General features: G+C 38.8%; 1 protein-coding gene across 1 annotated transcript; it reads left to right on the top strand.

Annotated features, from left to right (window-relative positions):
* The first annotated feature begins 1,616 nt into the window (after positions 1 to 1,616).
* On the top strand, positions 1,617 to 22,368 carry LOC113683879 (uncharacterized). Its single transcript, XM_089198847.1, has 21 exons — positions 1,617 to 1,776; positions 2,920 to 3,008; positions 3,404 to 3,581; positions 4,572 to 4,764; positions 5,349 to 5,572; positions 5,981 to 6,088; positions 6,832 to 7,009; positions 7,561 to 7,754; positions 8,357 to 8,491; positions 8,990 to 9,143; positions 10,023 to 10,104; positions 10,809 to 10,855; positions 11,397 to 11,672; positions 12,178 to 12,255; positions 13,298 to 13,408; positions 15,022 to 15,129; positions 15,738 to 15,851; positions 16,630 to 16,740; positions 19,217 to 19,530; positions 20,060 to 20,198; positions 21,148 to 22,368. The coding sequence occupies exons 1-21, from the start codon at positions 1,744 to 1,746 to the stop codon at positions 21,510 to 21,512; spliced, it is 3,231 nt and encodes a 1,076-aa protein (XP_089054973.1). The 5' UTR covers positions 1,617 to 1,743; the 3' UTR covers positions 21,513 to 22,368.
* The last annotated feature ends 281 nt before the right edge of the window (positions 22,369 to 22,649 follow it).

Raw genomic sequence — 22,649 nt, 5'->3', positions numbered from 1 at the left:
GACACTTAGACACCACTTAGTATCTTGCATTGTATAGTTCAAGATTGCCATTTAACCCATGACAATATATCATTTCTACTGTTCGTGGAGGAGGTAACAACAACTGTTTTCTTGACTTTTTAAGACCTATTTTTGCAAAATTTCCAGTCTGATCTTGACCTTGCATCCGATTTCGAGGCTAAGGACCCTTTTTGGACCTTCACTGCGACTTCAATCCCCTCCCCTCCCCTCCCTCTCGCTCCCTTACCCCTCTTGCCCTCTTACCCATAATAGTTTTTTCGGCTTTCGGTACTAGTTTTCGGCTAAAAGCGTGAGCTGCCGAAGTGTTAACACTGCACAAAAAAAAGCACAACGAGAAATCCTCAGGCTAGCAACTGAAAGACGAAACAAATCAAACGAGGAGCTAAACAGTAAAGAAATTGAACCTGGAGTAAAGGTTGACAGGATGTCTGAAAGACACTTTTGTAATGTGTTGCATGATTATAACTTACGGACACCAAGAGAAAAGAATCAATAAATTGGTTAGTAGAACACCTCTGTAGTTTGAACATTGGTGAATTCAAAGTCAGTCATGCGTGGCTTCAGGAAAATATATATATGATTGATCATAAGTGACTGGTGTCCGCTATTTTCCCCTATCGCGACATATATATATATATAAGTATGTATATATATATATATATATATATATATATATATATATATATATATATATAACTAACTGCAGACAGTACTGTTTCGGCCTTCTGGGCCTCATCAGTGCAGTGCTGATGCTAGGATGGAGGTAAGTCAATATAGCTACCCCAAGTGATCTCACACATGTGGGATCACCTAAGCCATGCCAGAGTGCTCAAACTAGATAAACTAGTGAGCGCGCATAATGCTAACAGCAATGACTCATCCTAGTAGAGTGCTCAATTTGGACATGAAAGCAAAGCTTTGTATGCCAAAGAGCTATATATATATATATATATATATAACTAACTGCAGACAGTACTGTTTCGGCCTTCTGGGCCTCATCAGTGCAGTGCTGATGCTAGGATGGAGGTAAGACCATATAGCCACCCCAAGTGATCTCACATATGTGGGATCATCTTAGCCATGCCAGAGTGCTCAAACTAGAAAAACTAGTGAGCATGCATATATATATATATATATATATATATATATATACATATACATATGTATGTGCCGATGGGGAAAAAAAACAGAGACTATACTATATAGTCTCTATTTTTTCCCCTATCGCAACATACATCGCGCTCAACTTCTTCGTATCGAGCACGGCAAAACGGAAAAATTAATACACAGACTTCCTCTCTCTCTCTCTCTCTCTCTCTCTCTCTCTATATATATATATATATATATATATATATATATATATATATGCATACATACTAGTGCAGATGAAAAAAACAAAGGCAACTGAATCGGAGGAACAAATTTTAAAACACAAAGTTTATGAGAAATTAATAATTTAAAAATATACCGCAGGGCAGGGAATTCAAGAAAATATTACTTTTAAAATATTTTCTCCAGTTTAGTAAATATTTTGACTTTGTGATGCGAACTGTGTTAATATTTCAAACTGTGCAGGGAAAAAACTTGTTTTGTTTAATTTTAAACCTATATTTTTAAGTCACGGATGGGATATTGGAATCGTAAGACAAATGTAAGGCATACGTCTTCCGAATCGTGAGGGCTTGCGTCGCGAAATAGCTTGCTTTACATCCTTGTAAAATCATGCTGAAAGTTACTGGATTCGCTTTAATTCATGTGAGTTTTTCTCTTGTCTTTCTTGTTCGAGAGCATGATGCCTCATTATTATTTTATACTGAAAATTTTGAAGTCTTGAAATCTTGAAGAAAAATTTTGTAACCAAATTAAGACTACAAGGAAATACTCTTGGAAAAATGCAACATTGTTGTCGCAAATTTTATTTGCATTTCAGAAACCCAAAAAAATGCTCGAGATTCATAAAGAGAAAAACGAGTTGACTTCGCTTCATTCCTAAATTTTGTGTATTTGCTGTAACTTTTTTAAACTCAAATTTAACGATCTAGATGCGATTTTCATTTTGTGATTCGCCTTTTCTTTGGAATATCCTTCATGCATTCTGACGCTCGATATATAGAAAATAAACTACTTTTTCCTTTTCACAACCGAAGAAATATTGGTATTTGTAAAGAGAAACAGCTGCTGCGAAAGAAAAAAAAACCGTTTCTTCGCAGGTTCAGTCGAATAACTGTAATCAATTAGACATCTAAAAATAACCCTTTGCAGAAATATTTTCCATCATCGGATCTCCTCGAAATTTCTTTCAGTCCGTGAGGTCTGGAGCATGTCTCATTATTTTCCTTTGGTAAAGTTCATAAGCCATGGGAAAGTTAATTCCTTTTATATTTCAGACGTCATAAACATCCTTGGGAAAATCAGCATTCTAAGACCGAGCTAAAACTTTACCATTTTTCCTCGTATATCCTCTGTTTACACAAAAGGTTCTTTTGCTATTGATGATCGTAACAATATACATCGCGCTTGCTTTGGTTCTTGTCAGATTACGGGAGGCACAGAGCTCCATACACTGGCACACCTGTAATATTTCGTTTCGCAGAAGTAGAACTGAAGGGATTTGCATATGGAAAATGGCCGCACTTAGAACAGAAACCTAGATATGTCTAATCAGTCGCGCGCTTGTATGTCTTGAGTGAGCTGATTTGAGCTGCATGGGTACATCGATTTTCATACGATTTTAATTTCCGACGCCTTTTCCCTAATATTTCCTGCATACATCATTCAGAAAAACCAGTAGCAAGGAAGGGGCGGAAAACAAAATGTTCAGCACTACAACAAAAAATTTACAAGTTCTAAGGCCTTCGAAGTTTATTACAATACCAAAAATTCAATTGTGTCTTTCAGCTGATGCAGCTGACAATCAGTATGGCGCTCGCATCTGACGACTTGAAGATCAAATTTACAGTACCAACACAACAGCCTCTAATACCAGGGTGAGTATGGTTTACGACTGAAACTTAAAAAGGCTTGGGGAAATGTTTGGAAGGATAACACGGGATCTAAAGCACCACGCAAAACTTTCCTAAGGATCTCTCTCAGGGAGTCGTTGGTAAGGTGGGGAGGGGAGAGGGAGATTTCGTTACGCACAGGTCTCAGGCAAGTGGTTCAAAGGGCTGATAACGCAATTCAACGGATACAACGCTATCCAGCCCAAGAACAAAGTACAATATGATTCGGCTGGAGTTCGAACCCAGACCTGTCGATCTGGAGTACAACCGGCCGCCGTGTTCGTTTACATCCCTCTTGACAATGATCAATCTCATGATATCCTCTTGATATTCGCCCATGATCGTGAATTTTACTCCATTCTGTTTATCATTTCTGATAGAGACGAAACTCTTCTTCATGTGGACTGTCATACCGCAACTATTAAGAGAGAAGCCATCCAAGCTTTGACTATGATATTCAGCTTACCGTATTTCCTGCAATTCAAAGGAATCAACAGCTCAGCTGGATATGGTGAACCATCTTCATATCGTAACGAAAGTGGTCGGCTGATTGTAGAGGTGAGCACTCAGTGAATACCTAGGCCTCTCCGTGATGAAAAAACTGTTGCCTTCTCTTTGTATAAAAACGTGTATACCTGGTGTAAACGAGTGCTAGCTAGGAAATTGTTGTTTTGTCCTTTTAAGAGAGTAACCTGGAAGGTTTCAGGGTATTTTTATGGCTCCATATCAAGGGCTACTGAAACCTTAGACGCAGAAACTAATTTCTTGGTATCTGAGAAAGCCTAAGTTTTCTTTTGAACGTCAGAAAATCTTTAGAGAGAATCATTTTGCCACATCTCGCGTGGAACTGAAACTGGGGATGCCTTTGATCATTTTGTTCAAAGATGTCCCTCTAACATTTGCAAACTTGTTCCATTAACCATATCAATTGAACGGTAACGATTTTATTGTCTGTAGCGTAGACATTGAAAAACTGAGAGTACATTCACTGGACCTGTTAGAAGTCTTTTCAGTTTTGTAAATAAAGTACTTCAGACTTCAATTTTTTCCTCATTTCCCTTAAGGAATGTTTTTGTTTTCAAGCGCAGCGCACGTGAACCTGTTCATCAGCCAATCACGTTTAGAGACCATAAACATGGCATTTAGGTTGATGCGGATACACTCATGGACATTCGTAGACACTCGTGGACACTCGTGGACATTCGTAGACACTCGTTTTCTTAGTTGAGTTAAAAATTTTGAACATTTTGTTGTCTCAAACTTTCTCGCTTGGTTTTGTTGGAGAAAACTCCTTGAAGGCTTTATTTACAGCCAAACGTTGAATTTAACTTGAAAATCTGGATAAGTATACTTTTCTTTATGGAGAATAGACTTAGCCATCTTTGTCGGAAAAGACGTTCTTACCAAATAATCTAAAATATCCTATTGATCAATATAATGAACTGAGAAAGTTCAGTGACTATAAAATATGGAAGTGTGGGGGACGTAGTGTTAGCAGCTGCTACTATTTTCATCAAAAAAAAAACCAGTAATTTATTTTATTCTCAGTTCGCTCCTCCAAAAAATTCTGCTAATATCAGCCTCGATGTCACATTTTTTGTGATGAAACAAAGATTAGTGCCCAGTGGAAGTGCGAGTACCTCAGCAATTCACGTAGATGTCAATTACCGAAGAGGACCTCAAGAGTGTTCCCAGACACTCCATAGCTACAGGGATGTTGAAATAGTGGTTTATCACCCAGGTTAGATAGGTCACGTGCAGTTGAGTTTCATTCATTTCTTTTATTTTCTTTATACATTTTCTTTTTACATTTCTTTTAGCGGGGTCGACAAAAAGAATCAAATCCCCTGCATGCATCCACTTATATACCGAGCCAGAACCTATTTGTCTCTCTTCTGGCTGATACTAGAATAAGTTTGACGATCATCAAGTTTTGGCAAGTCAATAACCATAATGATAAATATTAGAAGGATTATGTGTCTCTGACTTATCAAGAACGTGGAACAAGGAAAAAAGTTCCCAGTCCCCACGAGGAATCGAACCTCAGACCTTCATATTTTACTCCAATGGTTTTCCACTGAGACACAGAGACTCAACGGTGAACTGGGACTCTTATGTGACCTCATTACCACTCATCATCAAGCTCAGTCTTTTTTTTTCTTTTCTTCATTTTTCTTACTCGCTTTATTATTGTAATTGGTTCCCGAAAATATTTTTATATGGTAACGGTATTTTTACAATGTTAGTGTCTGGTGAGGGACTCGTCACCCCCCCCCCCCCTCCCCCGCAATGAATAACAAATGCTCCCTTATTTCAACTCCTCAGACTGCCAGAATTTCGGTCCATTGGGAATAAGTGATGGAAGTGTGAAAGAAAGCCAAATGAGTGTTTCCTCTCTGTTTCAAACAAGTTCTGAGATAGGAGGCTACGAGCCGTACGGTGCTGGCTTACATGCCCTTAAACACTGGGCACCAGCTCGAGGTTTCCCTTCATACGATGGACGGCAATATGTTCAAGTGGACTTCAGAGAAGTGAAACGTATTGAAATGGTGAGACTAAACTGAAATGAACCAGAAAATAAATGACTTTCTCTTGTATAATACTAGATACTCTTCCACTTGAGAAATTGTTCCTATAGCAAATTATTATCTAGTCATGGTCTGATCCAACAATATAACTTTTGTTGGCGGTCCTTCTCTCAGAGGAAATTATTCCATAAGAAAGAACACGTGTAAAGTTAAACGGGTGCTCTTTTTTTTGGTACATAATCCACGAAAAAATTAACCTGAGGAGAGAACCAAAGCAAAACAACAAAACAAACAGAAACAAAAATAAACAATATAAACAAACAACAACTGTAAGAGAAGCAAAAAAAACTGTTTTATTTTCTTTTACATGGCACTTTTTTCTTGCAACTTTTTAATGTACCTGTTCGTTTAAACATTTTATTTTACCAGGTGTCTGCACAGGGTCACCATGAAGCAAAGGCCCCTATACGATCGTTGAAGTTTAGTGTGAGCAATGAAGGATATCGATGGAAAGACTACAGTGAAAAGAACGTAGAGGTAAAACAACGTAAACCAAAATTTAGAAGTCGGTTGAAGAAAGTGGCGATTTTCACATGATGAACGAAAATCAGTGTTATGTTTCTTAGTAATTCGAGATGAGCTCGAATAATTAGAAATGCGAGAAATCAAAAAATCTCATTCCTCAGCGTGTGCTCATTTCTTCATTCTTCCTCACTATCTTCCCACTTTGGTGTTCCCCTAGCCTGCAGTGTAGGTTTCTTAACGTTAAGAAGCTCGCGGTCGTTTATTCAACCGGCCATATTTACATTTGATTTGGAGGTGAAGGTAGTAGCGGGGAGGGGGGGCGGGGAAGTTCACCCCCCCCCACCTCCGCCCCTCTCCCCCTACCTCGACCTCTCTCCATATTCTTGACCGTCGCCTACCCCTTTGGTACAAATTTCTTTCTCTTCCCAGCCCTCCGCTGCCATTAAAAAAAAAGATGGCGGCTATAATTTTCGATAAGAAAATACTAAGCCTGCTCTGCAGACTAGTGTTCCACCTCACATCTTATTGGATCAGCAATGTCAAAGGCGTCGTGTGAGTAAATAGAACAATAGAGAGGGTAAATTTTGAACTGGGTGATGACATGAAGAAGGCTGATTTTTCCGTCTTGTTACGAGCATGGAGCAAAGACAAAACATCTTTCTTTAGTTCCTTACTGTGCTCAAAATTCACCATCTTTATTGATCCAAGTGCTTTTTTCATATTTCTTAATCATTCTCTCCATACTTGCTCCCCAGTTCTACTTCACATCTGGTGTTTTGGAAAACCCGGGAAATATGCTAATTACAGCCCTTTTGAAGATGCCACTGGAAGCACGTTGGTTTAGAATCAGTCCAAGATTTCCTGATGGATTCTTCGGGCTAAGATTTGAAGTTTATGGTTGTTCAGTGAAAAAACAGCCAATTCTTTACGAAGGTAATGTCGAAAGTATTTAAGGGGCAAGTTTCTGGAGAAACTCCGTTGGGTGCTGCGTCTGTGGGGGTCTTAGAAGACAATTTGGTTTCAACTGAGTTGGAGATGTAAATTTACCACGGTAAAGAAAATTGCACCCAAACCTTAACACTTCAATCTCCCTTATCATTCTGAGCAACATGTGGCAGTCGGCTGCCTTTCCCTGCATCTTGGTAGTTCGGAAAGCTGCAAAACTGTAGAAGACAAATTCATCTTTCACATCGGCACTCTCAATCTCCAAGGTATCAAAGAACTGTTTTAGTTGCATTCATCCCTTTTACTCTTGTGTTACCATATTCCCACCGATAGTGTAGCTCCATTTTTCTCTCACTCTATCAACCACAGACAACCCACAATTCCTCCGTTCGTCATGGCAAAAAGCTTACCCTTAGAAACCCTTTACAGTGGGTGATCTACACTATTAGCGCAGTTGATAAAAGCAAATTACCCAAAATTTCAGTCTGACAAGAGAATTGAAATATGCAGCTTAATAAATTTTTCTTTTCTTTTCTTAGATCCTCCATTGGGTGTTGAATCTAAAGAAATCACTGACCAGCAAATGAATTCATCCTCTTATGCTGGCGAGAGGTGTAAAGCAGCAAAAGCCCGATTGAACCTGCAAATTTTGCAGGGGGCCTGGTGCGCAAAGCAGCCTCCCACAGCTGAATGGCTTTCAGTGAACCTGATTACTAGTCACGTGATATCAGCGGTAAGGCAATCGCGTTGAGATTGATGTATTTCTGATAACTTCAAGAGTAATCTCTATTTGATTTTTGCGTAAAATAAGCACACCATATGTGAGGATGGTATATAATGTGTGATGGTTTATGAATGAAAAGGGTTTGAAGATCGCGGTGAAGGGAACATTGTGAAAATTAAAAAAAGCTGAAGATAACGAAAGTCGTGGGAGGCGTTACTGGGACCCTGCCCGTTTTACACGCTATCCTTGTGTCTCGGCAGGGCAGCAATTTTGCTCCTTCATAGTTTAGCTCAGTTGTAAGGTTTTTTACAATCAATCAAAAACAAACAAAAGCACATGAAAAAATATAACGCGACTATTTAAAACAAACAAAAATTGAAGATACAAAAAAACAAAAAGACAAAAACAAAAATAGATAAAACCTAGCAAAAGACAAACAAAAAGCAAATCAAAGCGAATGAAAGAAAACCATCCCATGTAACCACTGAACACACCACTTGGAATGCTAACCGGCACGGCATCCAAACGGCTTTTATACATACAATATATAATTGATCATCAACATGATAATTATAAATATTTGATGACACATGTTGCTTCTGTTCAAACAGGTGTCGACACAATGCAGATTTCCCATGAATTACCATGCAGAGGGCAAAATGTACTGTGTGACGTCATATCGTTTAGGATATAAAACTGATGTTCAAAGTCCGTGGAAATCCTACATGGAGAACGGGAGTGATAAGGTACTCGGGAAGGGACGGGACGGGACGGGACGGGAGGGGACCCTTACAGAGGTGTGTTCGCATTTAGCGATCGGTTATTCTTTATCTCTTGGGGTTGGGGGGGGGGAGGGATTCCGGTGGATTAAGTGTCAATAATATTTACCCGATTTACCGTTACTTCCGTAACATTTTTCGTACCCCTTTCCTTGGCAGTTAATTGAAATTCAATCTTCCATAGTCCTCTCTTGATACTCTCGTGCGACATCTGAACTCTCTATGTTCCCCCTGAAAACCGCATGACCCCCCCCCTTTAAAATAAAAACACCCTCCCCTCTCGAGGCGATAAATGATGACTGACCTCCCCTCCCCTGGGCCCCCTTCAAGGTAATGATAAAATAACACTCTTGTGTTATACTCGATTTCGATTTGTCTTCAAGTTTTTTGCAACTAGTGACGCCAGAAAGCGAAAGAATTCAAAGCGGTCGTCCATACTTATCCAGTCTTACTCTTTTATTGCAGAAATTTCTCGGAAATCTCCAAAGGTATTCTATGGTAAAGCATCACCTCATCAAGCCAATCCAGGCAATGACAATAATTTTCGCCACCCTAACGAATATAGGTGATAAACTTTGTATGCGAGTGGAACTGTACGGGAAAAAAGAAAAAACGCTTGGTGAGTATCTTAGCGGGGAGAAATCAGATACGATCTTCCCTAAGTCCGTTCCTCGTATGTTTTCTGGAGATAAGGCAAGAGAAACGGTTTAGTAAGAAGTTACTGACTGCTGAATAGCAGTGAAAAAAGAAAAAAAAAACTTACCAACATGTCTAAAGAATGTAGTGGGGAAAGAGCGTAATTGAAATAACGAGGCAAGAGAAGAGAGAGCGGAAAGAGCCACAAGAGAAGACTGGGACGAAAGTGATGTCTAACAATGTGCTTATAAATATGCGTTATGGACCAAGCGTTAGGCCAAATGACAGGATATCGGCCGAGTTATCTTTTTTTTTTTTTTTTATGGACCTCAACTTCGTCTCGGTCCATGAAAACGCCAAAAAAAAATAAATTAACCTTATATCCAGCCATTTTGACCGAACAAGCTTGGTCAATAAAAGATGTATTTTTTGGAACAAAAAGATTTCGCTTATTATGAATCAAGAATGTCATTTTTGTTTCCAGAGCCGGGAAAGCCAACTTCGTCTGTAGCACCATAAACCCACAAGAGTCGTTCATGTTTACGTAGACTCAATCGCCGATATTGTCCAAAAATTTCGTAAATGCATTCCTTGCCCGGATCAAAGCGGGCAATTTCAAGTGGACAGCACGGGCTTATCTTGCCAGCTCGGGTAGCCAATCAGATGAGTCTTCATAGTGCAAACGCGTGTGTGCATTATCTTTGTCAAACAGTTTCTGAACAAAATGCCTCACTTAATCACTTGATTTTATTATATATCGAGATTCCTCCCGTAATTTTTTTCTAAGTATGCTAAACATGTAAACGCTTTCCTCTACGACAAAAAGCCAATTTCTTGATTGTAGCGTATTTTCTCCTAACAGATCTGCCCGTGGTATTTTCCAGAGCTTTCCTTGTAGACACACGTATAAACCGTCTGTTTGTTTGCAACACTGAAATTTCAAGGTAGGAAACATGGAATAACGGGCATGACAATCAATATTTTTCTTTGCATAAAAATTATCATTCTTGGCCTCGCTTTTGAAAGAAGATTCTTATGCTTTTACATATATTTTCAAGGCCACAAAGGCTAATTTACATGAAAATTTTCCATGATTGAATTGAGCACTTGATGTCTATTGCGAGATGATTGATGCGGGCGGAGCTGGAATCAGCTATCACGCATTAAAATCTCGGGTGAATAATCTTATTGCTTTAGTATAGATCTATTATAGCACCAAGACAGGCTCATGTTTTTATTTAATTGTGTTTACAGCCCCTCACAATTTGCATTGTCCACCCACTTTACAAATTGTTTATCACGGAATAGCTGGCGAGTGATGTGGCCAATCAGATTGCAGCATCTGCGATAGAGCACTTGTAGATTTAAAGTATGAAAACAATGAATAATCGGTCCCACCATCGATGAAAGAGGTTTAGATAGAACCGGAACGAAGCTCTGCCATATTCATGCGTAGTAGTCAATGTATGAATCATAGTATTTGCACGTGATAGCCGAGGTGCATTCATAACCATAGCTCTCTTAAAACTTAGCAAATATATCAAGAATATCTACCTAAAGCTTGTTTCTGTGACACTAACTTCCGGTGAGAAAGTTATCCCATGAACATTTGAATTAAAGACAAAAAAATTTATCTTCTCTTCTCCAGGCAGAGGTCTCACTGCTATGTAACGAACGATGGGAAAACATGGACAGGTATAAAAAACATAATGGTGGCTCTTAGTTTCATTGCCAACGCGCATATGCAGTGTATAACTAGACGAGTGATCTGAAATGAAAAAAGGTATTCTTCCTGTCAGCCGAATGAAATTCTTACGCGAGCCGCTTTGTTTGATTGTATGACTGCGATGCATTTGGCCACCGGTTGTCTTACGCCCATGCGCATTGAATGGCAGCCAGACTGGGAGAGCCGCCGTGTTGTAAACAACGTGTTTGTTGCGTTCTTTAAAACTGGTTTAATCCGTCTTATTTCGGAACATCTGTCTGTTCCTTGATATTTAACAGTGACGTTTGATCGTTACATATTCTATGGCACAATCCCTCTAGGAATCCTGCAAATAAAAGAGTTTTCTTTTATAAAAGTAGCGAAACTGTATCCTTACGTCACACTATCCAAAATGTCGCCCAGAGAAGAATTACCAACAACAGTTAATGCTTGCAATTTTCGTTTTCAAAAGTTTAGCAGTAGCTCCCCCATTGACAGGTTTGGTTTTATCCATTTTTCCTTCTCCAACAGCGCTGAACTTCCAACTTCTCACCGTACTTGGTCTCGACAAAGAGGGAAATCTTCACGGCGTTTATCTAAATGGAAAGATTTTCCTCTCGTGCAGACAAAACGGCCAAGGTGATTGCAATGTTGAATCGGCTGAGAGCTGGTACCGAGTCCGGGACGAACCTGAGACTATAACCGCGACTGAAGTACCACACATAGCCGAGACGGGTTTGGATCACACAGATGTTCCCGACCGACATACTCTCACTCTCAAAGATGGCCTTGGCCGTTTTTGGGGAGGTACTAAAATAGCTCATAATGATAACCAACTTTAAAACTTCATCCTTTATCATATGTGTGGTGTAAGAGTTGGGGCCTAGACCACCTGAGGACCGGGTTCGAGCTGGTTACTGCCGTAATTGCTGAGATAAACCCGTTCAGAGAGGGCAGCAATTGCTCCTGACAAATAAATTCAGGATCTGTGCGAGAAGAGAAGAGATCAAACAATCCAGCTTTTTATAACTGCTGCCCAACGATGAGTCGTTGGCCATAATAGAAGTGAAAAGTGGTCTTTTCAAGCGGATAATTTCTTCTGTCTGAAAGAGAAAAAGCTATGAACTCTAATCAAGGTAGTGTTAGTGCTTTATAGAGAGATTATGAGATAAAGTCCGATTTGTTTGTTCTTTGTTTAGCTATCGGATGCTAAACGAACAGTTGATCATAATACTATAAATTACTTGTAACTCTTGGATAGCTTCAAGGTATCTGACCAAAAAGAAGTAATTTTTTTACCTATTCCATTCAGCTTCATCCCGAGGGATCCACCTCTCAGCGCCATCGGATGAACCAGTTTGGAAACTAGTGTTAACATGGCGGGACTACGGTAAGTGCCCGGGGTATCCGGTATAGCCAAGGAAATCTGCGGGACTTTCAGGAGCACTAGAGCACTCCTTTTTTCTTGGGTCTTAAGAAATGCTACAGCGAACACCAACAATCTGAACCGAGGGCGAGCGGAGATGGGAGCATGCGCAGGAGTGGAAACACAATGGACGGAGAAAAGACGGAGAAAAGTGGAGGACTTACAATTTTGCTCTTTAGAAGTTTCCATCATTTGTGGAGGGAAGAACTTAAAAAACCCTTCCATTACAGCCATGTAGAAAAATAATGAAGCATACCAAGATTTTTTGTCACATTTTGAAATTTACTTAGGAAAGTGGGTTGCCAAATTTAATTTTATGACGGTCAACAAGTACAGTTTTTTATCATCCAACTGCACAAAGAAAAGTGCAAATAACGCGCCAATAGAGTACAAATATCCTACGATAATCTACGGTTATTTGGACAGTTGGTTATTTTGTACTGTAAAACCAGTCGTCTGCGTGCGCTACGCCTCTCTATCCGCTTTGCTTTTCCCGCCATGTAAGAGATGAACAGAAAGACTTAGCGGAAAGAAAAGCAGTTGGATAATAAATAACTTATTAGACATTCTGGTGTGTAGCATTGTTGAGTATTTTTACTCGTTGTTTGTTTTTTGACCCGCCCTACGTACGGGCTTGTCAAAATACAGCACAGCTCGTAAAAATACTCAGCGATACTTAAATGTCTGATAAGATATATTTATTGTGTTTTGTTGAAGGAAATTCGATCTCAGGGAAAAGGATAGTCTACTTTCAATGTTAGCGATCACTCCAGGAACGGAAAAGTAACATAGGTCACATCTCCCTCCATATTTTATTTGGGGGGGAGGATGTGTAAAAAAGAAGTTGGTTTTATCAAAATGAAATTTACCAGATCACCCTAAGGCTAAGACCCCCCCCCCCCGCCCCCCAACCGGCGAAAAATAATGAGAGTTCCCACAGACAGTATCAACACTGTCAATCAATCCTAACATCTAACTTTGAATCTTAAAACCTTCTCTCTCTAAGATTTTGATGAGTGCGCCAGTTCAATTTGCTTTAACAGAGGAACATGCGTGGTGTCAAATGGATTTCTTTGTTTTTGCCTGAACGGTTGGACTGGACAGCGGTGTGAAACAAGTATGTCATACGTTGCTATATCATTTTGGTTATAAAGTGCATCAGTCATTTTGTTATGTACGTAGGAAGGGACTATGCTTTCAGATTATCTCGCGGGTTGAGTTTAGGTGCGGCTTGACATTCCTTTCGGGCGTCAGGCGCAATAACTAGGAGTTTGAAATAATCGATACGTTTTTATCATTCGTTCTCCATGCTTATAACATAATTAACTTTGTTTTATCAGTTTTGTCATTTTCATAGAATTTCAACCCCAACTCGAATGTTTATACGATACAACATGCAAGATACGAAAAACAGCTTGATTTATAAAGCTTAGTTCAAAATGTAATCTTCCTTATCAAAATTCTTGGTTCTTGGATAACATGTGAGAGGATAGTTCTAAATCGGGCAATCTATGAAAACCTAGCTTGAAAAGTTCTTACTAATCAGGAAGATACAATGAGAAAATAGAACAGAGTGAACAAAGTTGAACGTTGGGATATAACGAGAGAGCAGTCGGAACTTCTACCATAAAGTATTGATGAAAAAGTTAATAAGCAACATATAAATTACATATTTAATGGACACTTTTGGAGTCATATGTTTGCTTCCCTGATAGCTACTCTTTATAAAGCAAACTTATTTTGAATTTTTCATAACGTTACAAAGAAGACCAATGAAACTCATAGGCGTAGAAAAAATAAACAAACAAAAGACCGAAAAAGGAAGAAACATGCTACAAATATGATGTTTAATTCGAAGCACACGCAAAAGGGATATACGTATACGTCTTTTTTTTACTCCAGGATGTGGAAAGCATAAAAAAAAGCATTGTGGGGATTTGACATGCAAACTTCGTGGCGTAATTCAGGGCTTAAAGGTGTGGGGAGAGTATGCATCTCATTAAAGATAGCGGAAAGGACTTTTGTGGGAATAAGGGCTTGATTCTGTTCCTTGGAATTAAAAGATCATTGGATTTTAATAAAATCATTGCTAATTTTTTTATTTTTAGGGGCAGGGTAAATTATATTCTGCTCATTATATCTACAAGTTCACCGTGGTTTCCCTTCGATTTCATGCCATTATCAACAGCAGCCAAAAACAAAACACATTTTAAAAATGTTATGGGAAAGGGCAGTTAACCTGAAGGATTGCATGCTATTTTAATAACAATAATAATAATAACAATAATGATAAGAATAAATTTCAGGTGTTGATGAGTGTGCTTCAAATCCTTGTCAAAATGGAGCCACGTGCATCGACAAACATTTGAGCTACAAATGTTACTGTACTATTGGATATAACGGAGCGCTATGCCAAACTGGTATGCTACTTCTGTGTAGAGAAAATACAACTGTCCCATCACACCTTATTTCCAAGCTTGAAACACGATATTTGGGGGAGATTAGAGGATTTTGATTGTGTCGCAACAACATTTACCTGATTCCTCCCCCCTTAAGGCTCGGTAGTACTCTACTGACTCCCTTTCATTAGCTTTTCACTGTACCCCCCATAGTTCCCCTTTGAAAACCATGTGATCACCTCAAAATCATCCACCTCCTACCCCTTAAGATAGGTTCTTCTGTCAACTCTATCTTCCATTAACTTTTTCACTTTTCTGTACCTGTATTTAGACATAAATGAATGCATCAACAGTCCTTGCCACTCAGGAACATGCCAAAATACGCTTGGGAGCTACAAATGCACATGTCCACCAGAATGGGAGGGAGGCCATTGCCAGAGTAAGCCACAAAATAAAGTGTTTTTTTGCTTAGATACTCATGCACAACTTAGTGCAATGTTACAGGTTCTTGCTAGTTCAGGTAGCCGTCCATGCTTTTGAAAGCGCTGTTATAATACAATTTGCCGCGTCGATCTGTTGACCACCTTTCAGCTGGGTCAATTCATATTTGCTGGTTGTGGATGAAAGCATACCTTTGCTGCAAGTATACAATGGAATGTATTTATAAAGTCATTGACGAATGCCGCCGTTTTCAAGTTATTTTATGACTTTCTCGGAAACTTGAGTGGCAAGAGTAAAAATGCGTGGTTAATTTAAAGTTTCTGCTTTGGTTTTAGGCCTTTTTTGGTTTTTTTTTTTTATAGTTTATCAGCCTTGTTTCATGTAAAATACAGGCTTATGAGCGAGATTCAACACGCTGGCGTCCGTAATATGATTTTCTACGTACATTTGAAGACAACTGTCGAATGTTGAACTTACTCTTAGAAATTGGAAAAGGGACATTTGATGGGCATAGAAAGGAAAATGTATGTATGTGACTGCGGAAGGAAACTTGTCTTTCAACTGCTCCATTAAGCCATTTATGCATTAATTTTGATTTTGTTGTAGTAAGAAACTACTGCCACGGGCATGAATGTTTAAACGGAGCCACTTGCAAAAATGGAAAAAATAATTACACCTGTCAGTGTGTCGAGGGGAGCTCTGGAATGTACTGTGAAACTGGTCAGTGTAGCTAGGGCGTGTGTGTTGAATAGTGTATGATGCATGAAGTTTACCACATAGCGAAAATCACGAAAAAAAGTTTTTAAAAAAAAATATGTTTATTATTTTCATTGTAGTCAATTGACTGATGGAAATAACGAGTATAAAAAAGTTATCATATCGAACACGTCTTCCTAAAAAAATTTCAAAAAATTACAAGAATGATACAAGCACCAATTGTAATAATTTATTCAACTTTCCAAACCCCCCCCACAACCTAAATAATAATATAAATAATATAAATAACCAGGAATTGTAATGATATCCACCACAACTTCCCAACCACCCCAAGGAAACATGAAATGGTCCTTCCCTATCCAGATTGATTCATAATGACAGTCATCGAGATTTTTGTTCAGCAACCCTTAGATTTTTTAAATAATTATATCTAAATTATCCCTCGTATGAAATCTTAATAATATGATCATCGAATTATCTTTGAGAACAGTCAATTTTTATAGCCTGGAGGTGGGGGGGGGGAGGTGAAGGAATCCTTGGCGGGGGGAGGATACATGGTTTTCAGGGGGAAAGGAGGGGATATCAGTCGTCGTATAAGTTTAAAGGGGGAGGGGGAGGGGGAGGGTCATAGTAATACTGCGAATCAATTATGAAGGGATCAGGTAAGTTTTGTCGTGAGGGAACCAATATTCTCCCACCTCACCCCTCTTCTGGGTGACTAATGGCGATAGATAATGATCGTAGGAGATAATTTATTTTCTCCTGCCGTTCCCTAATTTAGATATAGTGGACGAATGCTCAAGCAACCCATGCTCAAAAGGGACGTGTCAAGATCTGATTGGACATTACGGCTGTGTCTGTCCCTTTCACCGACAGGGAGACAGATGTACAAGTAAGACATACTCCAGGATAGTAAAGTACTATCAACTGAGTGATAACATAAATATCAATAAAGCATTCAAACCAGTCGTTAAACACTTTCATCTCCCTAATCATTCTAAGCATCATATGGCAATTTGCGGCCCTTCCCTACGTCTTGGCGGTTCGTAAAGCCGCAAACCTCTAGAACAAAAATTTATCTTCCAAATCAACACTCTTAATCCCCACGGTATCAACGAACGCTTTTCATTCAACTAATTAATTCTTGTTTTCTCGTCACCATACTCTCACCAATAGCGTAGCTTGATTTTCTGCATATAAACACACACACAACCCACAATTCCTCCACTGAAGATCAGAACTTCTCACGTTTCTCCATACACTTTACGATGGCCAATTTACGTTATCAACTGAGTAATAATCCCAAATTACCCTGTTATACAAAAGGGTATATAATATATATATATATACCCTGTTATACAAAAGGGTATATAATATATATATATATATATATATCGCTCTACACTCATGTGTATTGAGCACTTTCCAATCATTTGTTACAATTTCCCACAATTATATATATATATATATATATACATATATAGTTAAGTGTACTATATGGGCGTAACGAAGAGACCAACTCTTGACTGTTTGTAATACATATTTGAAAATGGGAGGACCTGTGCTAAATTGACGTCTTGACAGAAAGTGAAACTGTTTAAAGTGAAATAAAAATTACAGAGTGATTAACAAATAGAGAAGCCTTGACTGTGCTCTGTTCTGTTGTAAAGCACGCAGGAAGCGGCTAGAGCACTCAAGAAGTGTAGGGGGAAACACGAGACGTAGTCGAGTGTTTCTCCCTACTTCTTGAGTGCTCTAGCCGCTTCCTAAGTGCTTTACAACAGAACAGAGCATAGTCAAGGCTTCTCTATTTGTTTTATAATAAAGAATCCGTTAAATTCCTCAAGAATTACTTTCAATTTTCGAAACAAATCTTATTTCCAAAGCGAACAACAGTGTCGTCAGCATGCTCTATACTCTCATAAAGCACGCTACAATAAGCCAATCAGAATTCCTGTTAGAATGGTTCAAATAATCTGATTGGCTGTACAAGACTAAAGCTGTCAAAAATGTCAAACCATCAAAGTTCAAAAACCATCAAAGTTCAAATTCTGCAATAGCTTACAAACTAACATAGCTCGGCATGTCGAATTTAACACTTTTGCCTGAAGTTTTTTAGTTTCTAATACAGGATCTGAAAGTGAAATGTTTAGTAAAATTCGGCCCAATCGTGGCTCACAAAAAAACGCAAGTTGTTTCACATTACAAGTAGAAAACAAACTGTTCAAGGCGAGTGTATTATGAATGAACAACAGCCGAATTCACTCAGACAAAAAGATCGCTCGGAATGACAGCGCCGTAAAACTCGGTTGCAGTGACTGATCTGGCCTTCCACTCAACACATCGGAAAGGTAATCAGGACAAGATCTTATTTTTTCACTCGAAGGGTAGTCGATTTAGTTCCTGAGGCTTGCTCCACTGCGATGACTGAAGATCGCCATGATTAGCTAGCCGCGATAGACCTTAAGTCGCTCTGGCACCGTCATGATTAGTATGAATTTTAACAGTTATGCCAGGTTATATTTTTCATAATTCCTGTTTTTTTTAATTTGAAATCGAAACTTTATATACTATACAAGTGTTAGCTGTGTTTGATTTTTATTACCGTACGTAAACTCGCAATCTAACTGAGCGTGAAGACCGTTAAAAAAACTCGGACTGTCTATCTTGTTTTATTTTTGAGGATTTTTGTCTCTGCTCACGTTACAGTAACGTAAATTACTGCGCCTGTAATTTCTGCAAACCTTTGCTTGCTTGTTCCGAAATTTCACTTTTATCAACGAAAGAAAAGCTAGAAAGAAGTCTCGGTAAAGGTCGAACATAGTACGATTTGGCAGATGGCGTGACAGCTTTAGCTCAGTTCTATGCTCTATACTCTCATAGAGCACGCTCTTTCAACCAATGACAGTACGTGTTATATCCGAGCTTTATTATAATATCTGTTAGACCATTCTAAAGCCCCTCATATTGCCTTGCTGTCATTTGATTTTATGAGGAATGGTGATGGTGTTTATGATGAACGACTACGATGGACTTCATGTGACCACTTAACTTCTTTTCAATTTCGGAAAAACTGTGTCGTGCTAACTTAAAGCACAAAATTGGTTACAACACAAGGCTAGGTTGTTGAAAACCGATCAGTATCAATCTAGAATTAGAAGTTGAGCTGGGTTTGTGTTTTGTACAAGGGTGGAGACCTCGTAAGTACTGTTTTCAGACAAAACTGGTAAGAACTGCCCACAAGGTAAGGTAAGAACTGCCCACAAATGAACATGGTTTAATGTAATGGTCAACCTAACCCAGGGCCAAATTATCTGTGCAAACCTGCTAAAATGTAAAGAGATGAAAGTACGTTTATGCTTGCATAGATCCTGTCAACGACTGCTTCGACAACCCTATTGGTGTTGCCAATACCAACGTGATCTCTAATCAGCAGATGAGAGCGTCTTCGCACTTAGATGAATCTCATCAGGCCTCTCATGGTCGGCTAAACGGGACAGGTTGGTGTGTAGGAAATGCTAGTTCCCAGGACTGGCTCCAGATTGATTTCAATCGAACAATCGATGTTTGTGCTGTTGCAACGCAAGGAGGTGCAGACGGCTGGATTACCAAATTCAGCTTGTTATTCTCAAATAATGGAACACAGTGGGTGCCTTACGAACAAGAAGATGGCTCCATCATGGTATGGTGATTTAGTGACTCAGTGGATTGTAAAGAGTTCTAGAAAAGAAAAAGTTATGATAAGTATTATTATTCTGGTTGGCGACTGGATAACTGGTTGTTTCAATAGAAAGTTTGTGACAAGAGATACTATAAAAAGTCGCAATAATCTGCAATAACCGTAAGTAATGAATGATCCTACCAGCATGTAGGACTCATGGCACACAAGAACCTCGCTATGACCTGAATTATCGTTAGAGTTTCCATTTACATTACTTGGTTAAGAGGGTATGACCAAATCCTTCTATGAGAGCCATTTTAATGAACACTGATTCGCCGTGATGACGTACCTTCGTGTTGCAGTCAATTCAACTTCACTGTCTGAATACATTCATACATACATAACCTCTCTTTCCTCTAAAATTTTACAGTATCGCCATAAAAATTAGCTAATACCTTTTAGGAATGAAAACATTAATCAAATCAAAACAATGATCGTTTAAAGAGTAATCACTCATCACTTTTACTTGATCTTTCCTTTTGTTCCGAAGCAATTTGACAGGTTGGGCAAAAATATTACAGTTGACCAACACAAGCTTCCAAAGACAGTGTCTGCGAGGCATGTTCGCTTTATTCCAAGTTTACAGCATGTCTGCAATTGCCTAAAAGTGGAGGTTTATGGATTCGATGGTAAGCATGTCATCTTCTTGACATTTTCAATGACGTAGAAGTACTAGTTTTAGTAGTAGTGGTAGTGCTAAAAGTAATAGTAGTGGTAGTAGTAGTAGTAGTAGTAGTAGTAGTTGTAGTAGTTGTAATTGTAGAGTGCTAGTAGTTGCAGTATTAATAGTTGTAGCGGTAGAGTTCGAATAAGTTGTATCAGACGCAGCAGTAGTAGTGATAGTAGTATTCTTATCTTACCCACCGTCAAATTCAGTCAGGTTTGAGACAAAAGTAAACAATACACAGTAAAACATCCTTAAAATCTGATTACTTTATTGTTTTCTATTAATGCTGTGAATTTCGATACTGACCTAGTAATTTTGCAAAAGTCTCTTAAATTCCTTTGGAGATTCTATTGCCCAACTTGTGACACATTTCAGAGAACAGAACAGCCATAGCCAAATCTGTTGGGGAGATAGTTAGTTACAATAACCTTTTGTTTTATAGAATCTCGGAAAGTTTTAGAGAAGTATTCTATCGATTTAAAATTGTGAAAAGTTTAGCACTCAGATACGAGGCCGTTTATGGCACCTCTCCGTTTAGTGGTTGATAAATAAGGTAAACTGGGTTATTTGAAAAAGCGAATACTGCATTTTTAGTGTTCAAATTACTCTGCTCAACTGCGGCTATCAAGTCATATCCAGGGTCATCTTATATGGATTTGTATTGCGCCAACTGTCGAGGAGCTGAAAAAGGCTCCAAATATTTAAACATTAAGGATTGAAAGAAATTTAATGAAAACATTATTCTGATCGCGCCTGTTGGAGATAAGATTGGTTAAAGCCAGCTCGGCGCTGGACGCTTTGTTGGCTATTTACTATCTCATATCCAACGCACGCCCATGGAATAATTGTTACTTAATCCATAGACCCTGCTATGACGCACATGCATGGAATAATTGTTATTTAATCCATAGACCCCTGCTATAATCATGATGTGCTAAATCAGGCGAGAAGGAAGAAAACCTTCAAGGGTTCAGGCGGCCATTGTGACCGAAGTAATTTAACATCCGAAAAAAAATGGTTCCGTTTTATCGAACCAGCTGGTACTCAAATGCCAACAGCCTGTGTTCCTCAATCTCACTGCAATGCTAAAAGACCCGGATGGCTGGATGGACATCACCCTAATGTGACGCAAGGTGTAGTAAACATGAGGGTGTGCTTTACTTCTGAGAACGACTGCTGTGGTGATCGGAAATATATATCGGTCAAGAATTGTGGCGACTTTTTTTCATATGGACTGGTAAAACCAAAGAGTTGTGGACGATATTGTGGAGAATAAACATTCGCTGTGCTTTAGCAGCGAAAGAAAGAAAGCGAGACAGGGGGAAGGGTGGCAAAAATGTACTGTGAAAAGGAAGCATGCTCCCAAAAAGAGGGTCTCAATGGGGTGAGGGCTTTTTCTGCTAACGGTTGAACTTTAGGCCATTTTACGGCTAATAGATCACTTGAAACGGTTGACTTTTCTTATAATTAACGGTTAACATCTCATTTGTATGCCAAGCGGCTTAATTTCTCCAGTTTACGGCTTACGTTTAATCCCATTGAGACCGTCTTAAAACGTATTGCTCCACCTTCCTCATCAAAAAATCTTTCACACAATTATGACACTGCACGTGTTTTAAGCTTCGCAAAAACTTGTTAACTTGATGAAATTTACTTTCTAAAACTTTGAAGTGGCAAAAAATTTAGTATTGTTCGCTGCCATTTTGAACCTTGCTTAGCAACATGACCGCCTACCAATAATACTTTCTTGTAACAGGGTCTCACGTTTTATTTCCTTCTATGAAAGACCTTTAAACAAGCAAACAAACAAACAAAGGAATGAATCAGTTGATTTACTAATGTAGTTCATGTCCTGATATTTACAACCAAATAATAATTTAATTGTTTTCAAATTGGTGGCTTCGGGCTGTCGAACTTTGGTGCTTTTGAAGACAAATTTCGAAAGGGTATGTTATATGCAATACATTTACGACAGCTTATAGGTAGATTTTATCACATAATTCTAAACACAAAAACAATTCGATATAAATCAAGCTTTCTTGAAAAGAGTTACCCTTATGACGTTTAGATCGATACTTTTGATGTAAAACGTTTTGACTCTTCTTGGGTTAATAAAGCACTTCGTAGCGTTAGATTCATTCTTTCAATTGTACTTGGTTAGCTCATGTTGTAGAGCGCTGGACTCCCGTGCGGGAGATTGAGGGTTCAAGCCCTAAGACCGGACTAACACTCATGGTATTGAAATAACTGAGGAGAACTTGTAGTCTTTGTTAGAACCATTGATAAATGGTAAGACACTCAAGCCTCACTCAAGGACGATAAACCTTTGGCCCCGTTCCCTTGACCGTAATCCTTTGAACTTGTTAAAGGGTGCACTTCTCTCAGAGAGAAGGAGACGTAGCTCTTAGTGTCA

The sequence above is a fragment of the Pocillopora damicornis genome, chromosome 1 (assembly GCF_964200805.1).
Source record: "Pocillopora damicornis chromosome 1, jaPocDami1.2, whole genome shotgun sequence".
In the NCBI taxonomy this organism is placed as follows: domain Eukaryota; kingdom Metazoa; phylum Cnidaria; class Anthozoa; order Scleractinia; family Pocilloporidae; genus Pocillopora; species Pocillopora damicornis.
This window is presented reverse-complemented; position numbering and strand designations above follow the sequence as displayed.

What these genes read in the sequence shown, in the direction of transcription:
- LOC113683879 (XM_089198847.1), top strand. Translation starts at nt 1,744, where the DNA reads ATGCTGAAAGTTACTGGATTCGCTTTAATTCAT. An exon ending in GTTAACATGGCGGGACTACG is followed by an intron (nt 12,256 to 13,297) that starts GTAAGTGCCCGG and finishes TCTCTCTCTAAG; the next exon opens with ATTTTGATGAGTGCGCCAGT. An exon ending in GGAGGTTTATGGATTCGATG is followed by an intron (nt 20,199 to 21,147) that starts GTAAGCATGTCA and finishes TTTAATCCATAG; the next exon opens with ACCCCTGCTATAATCATGAT.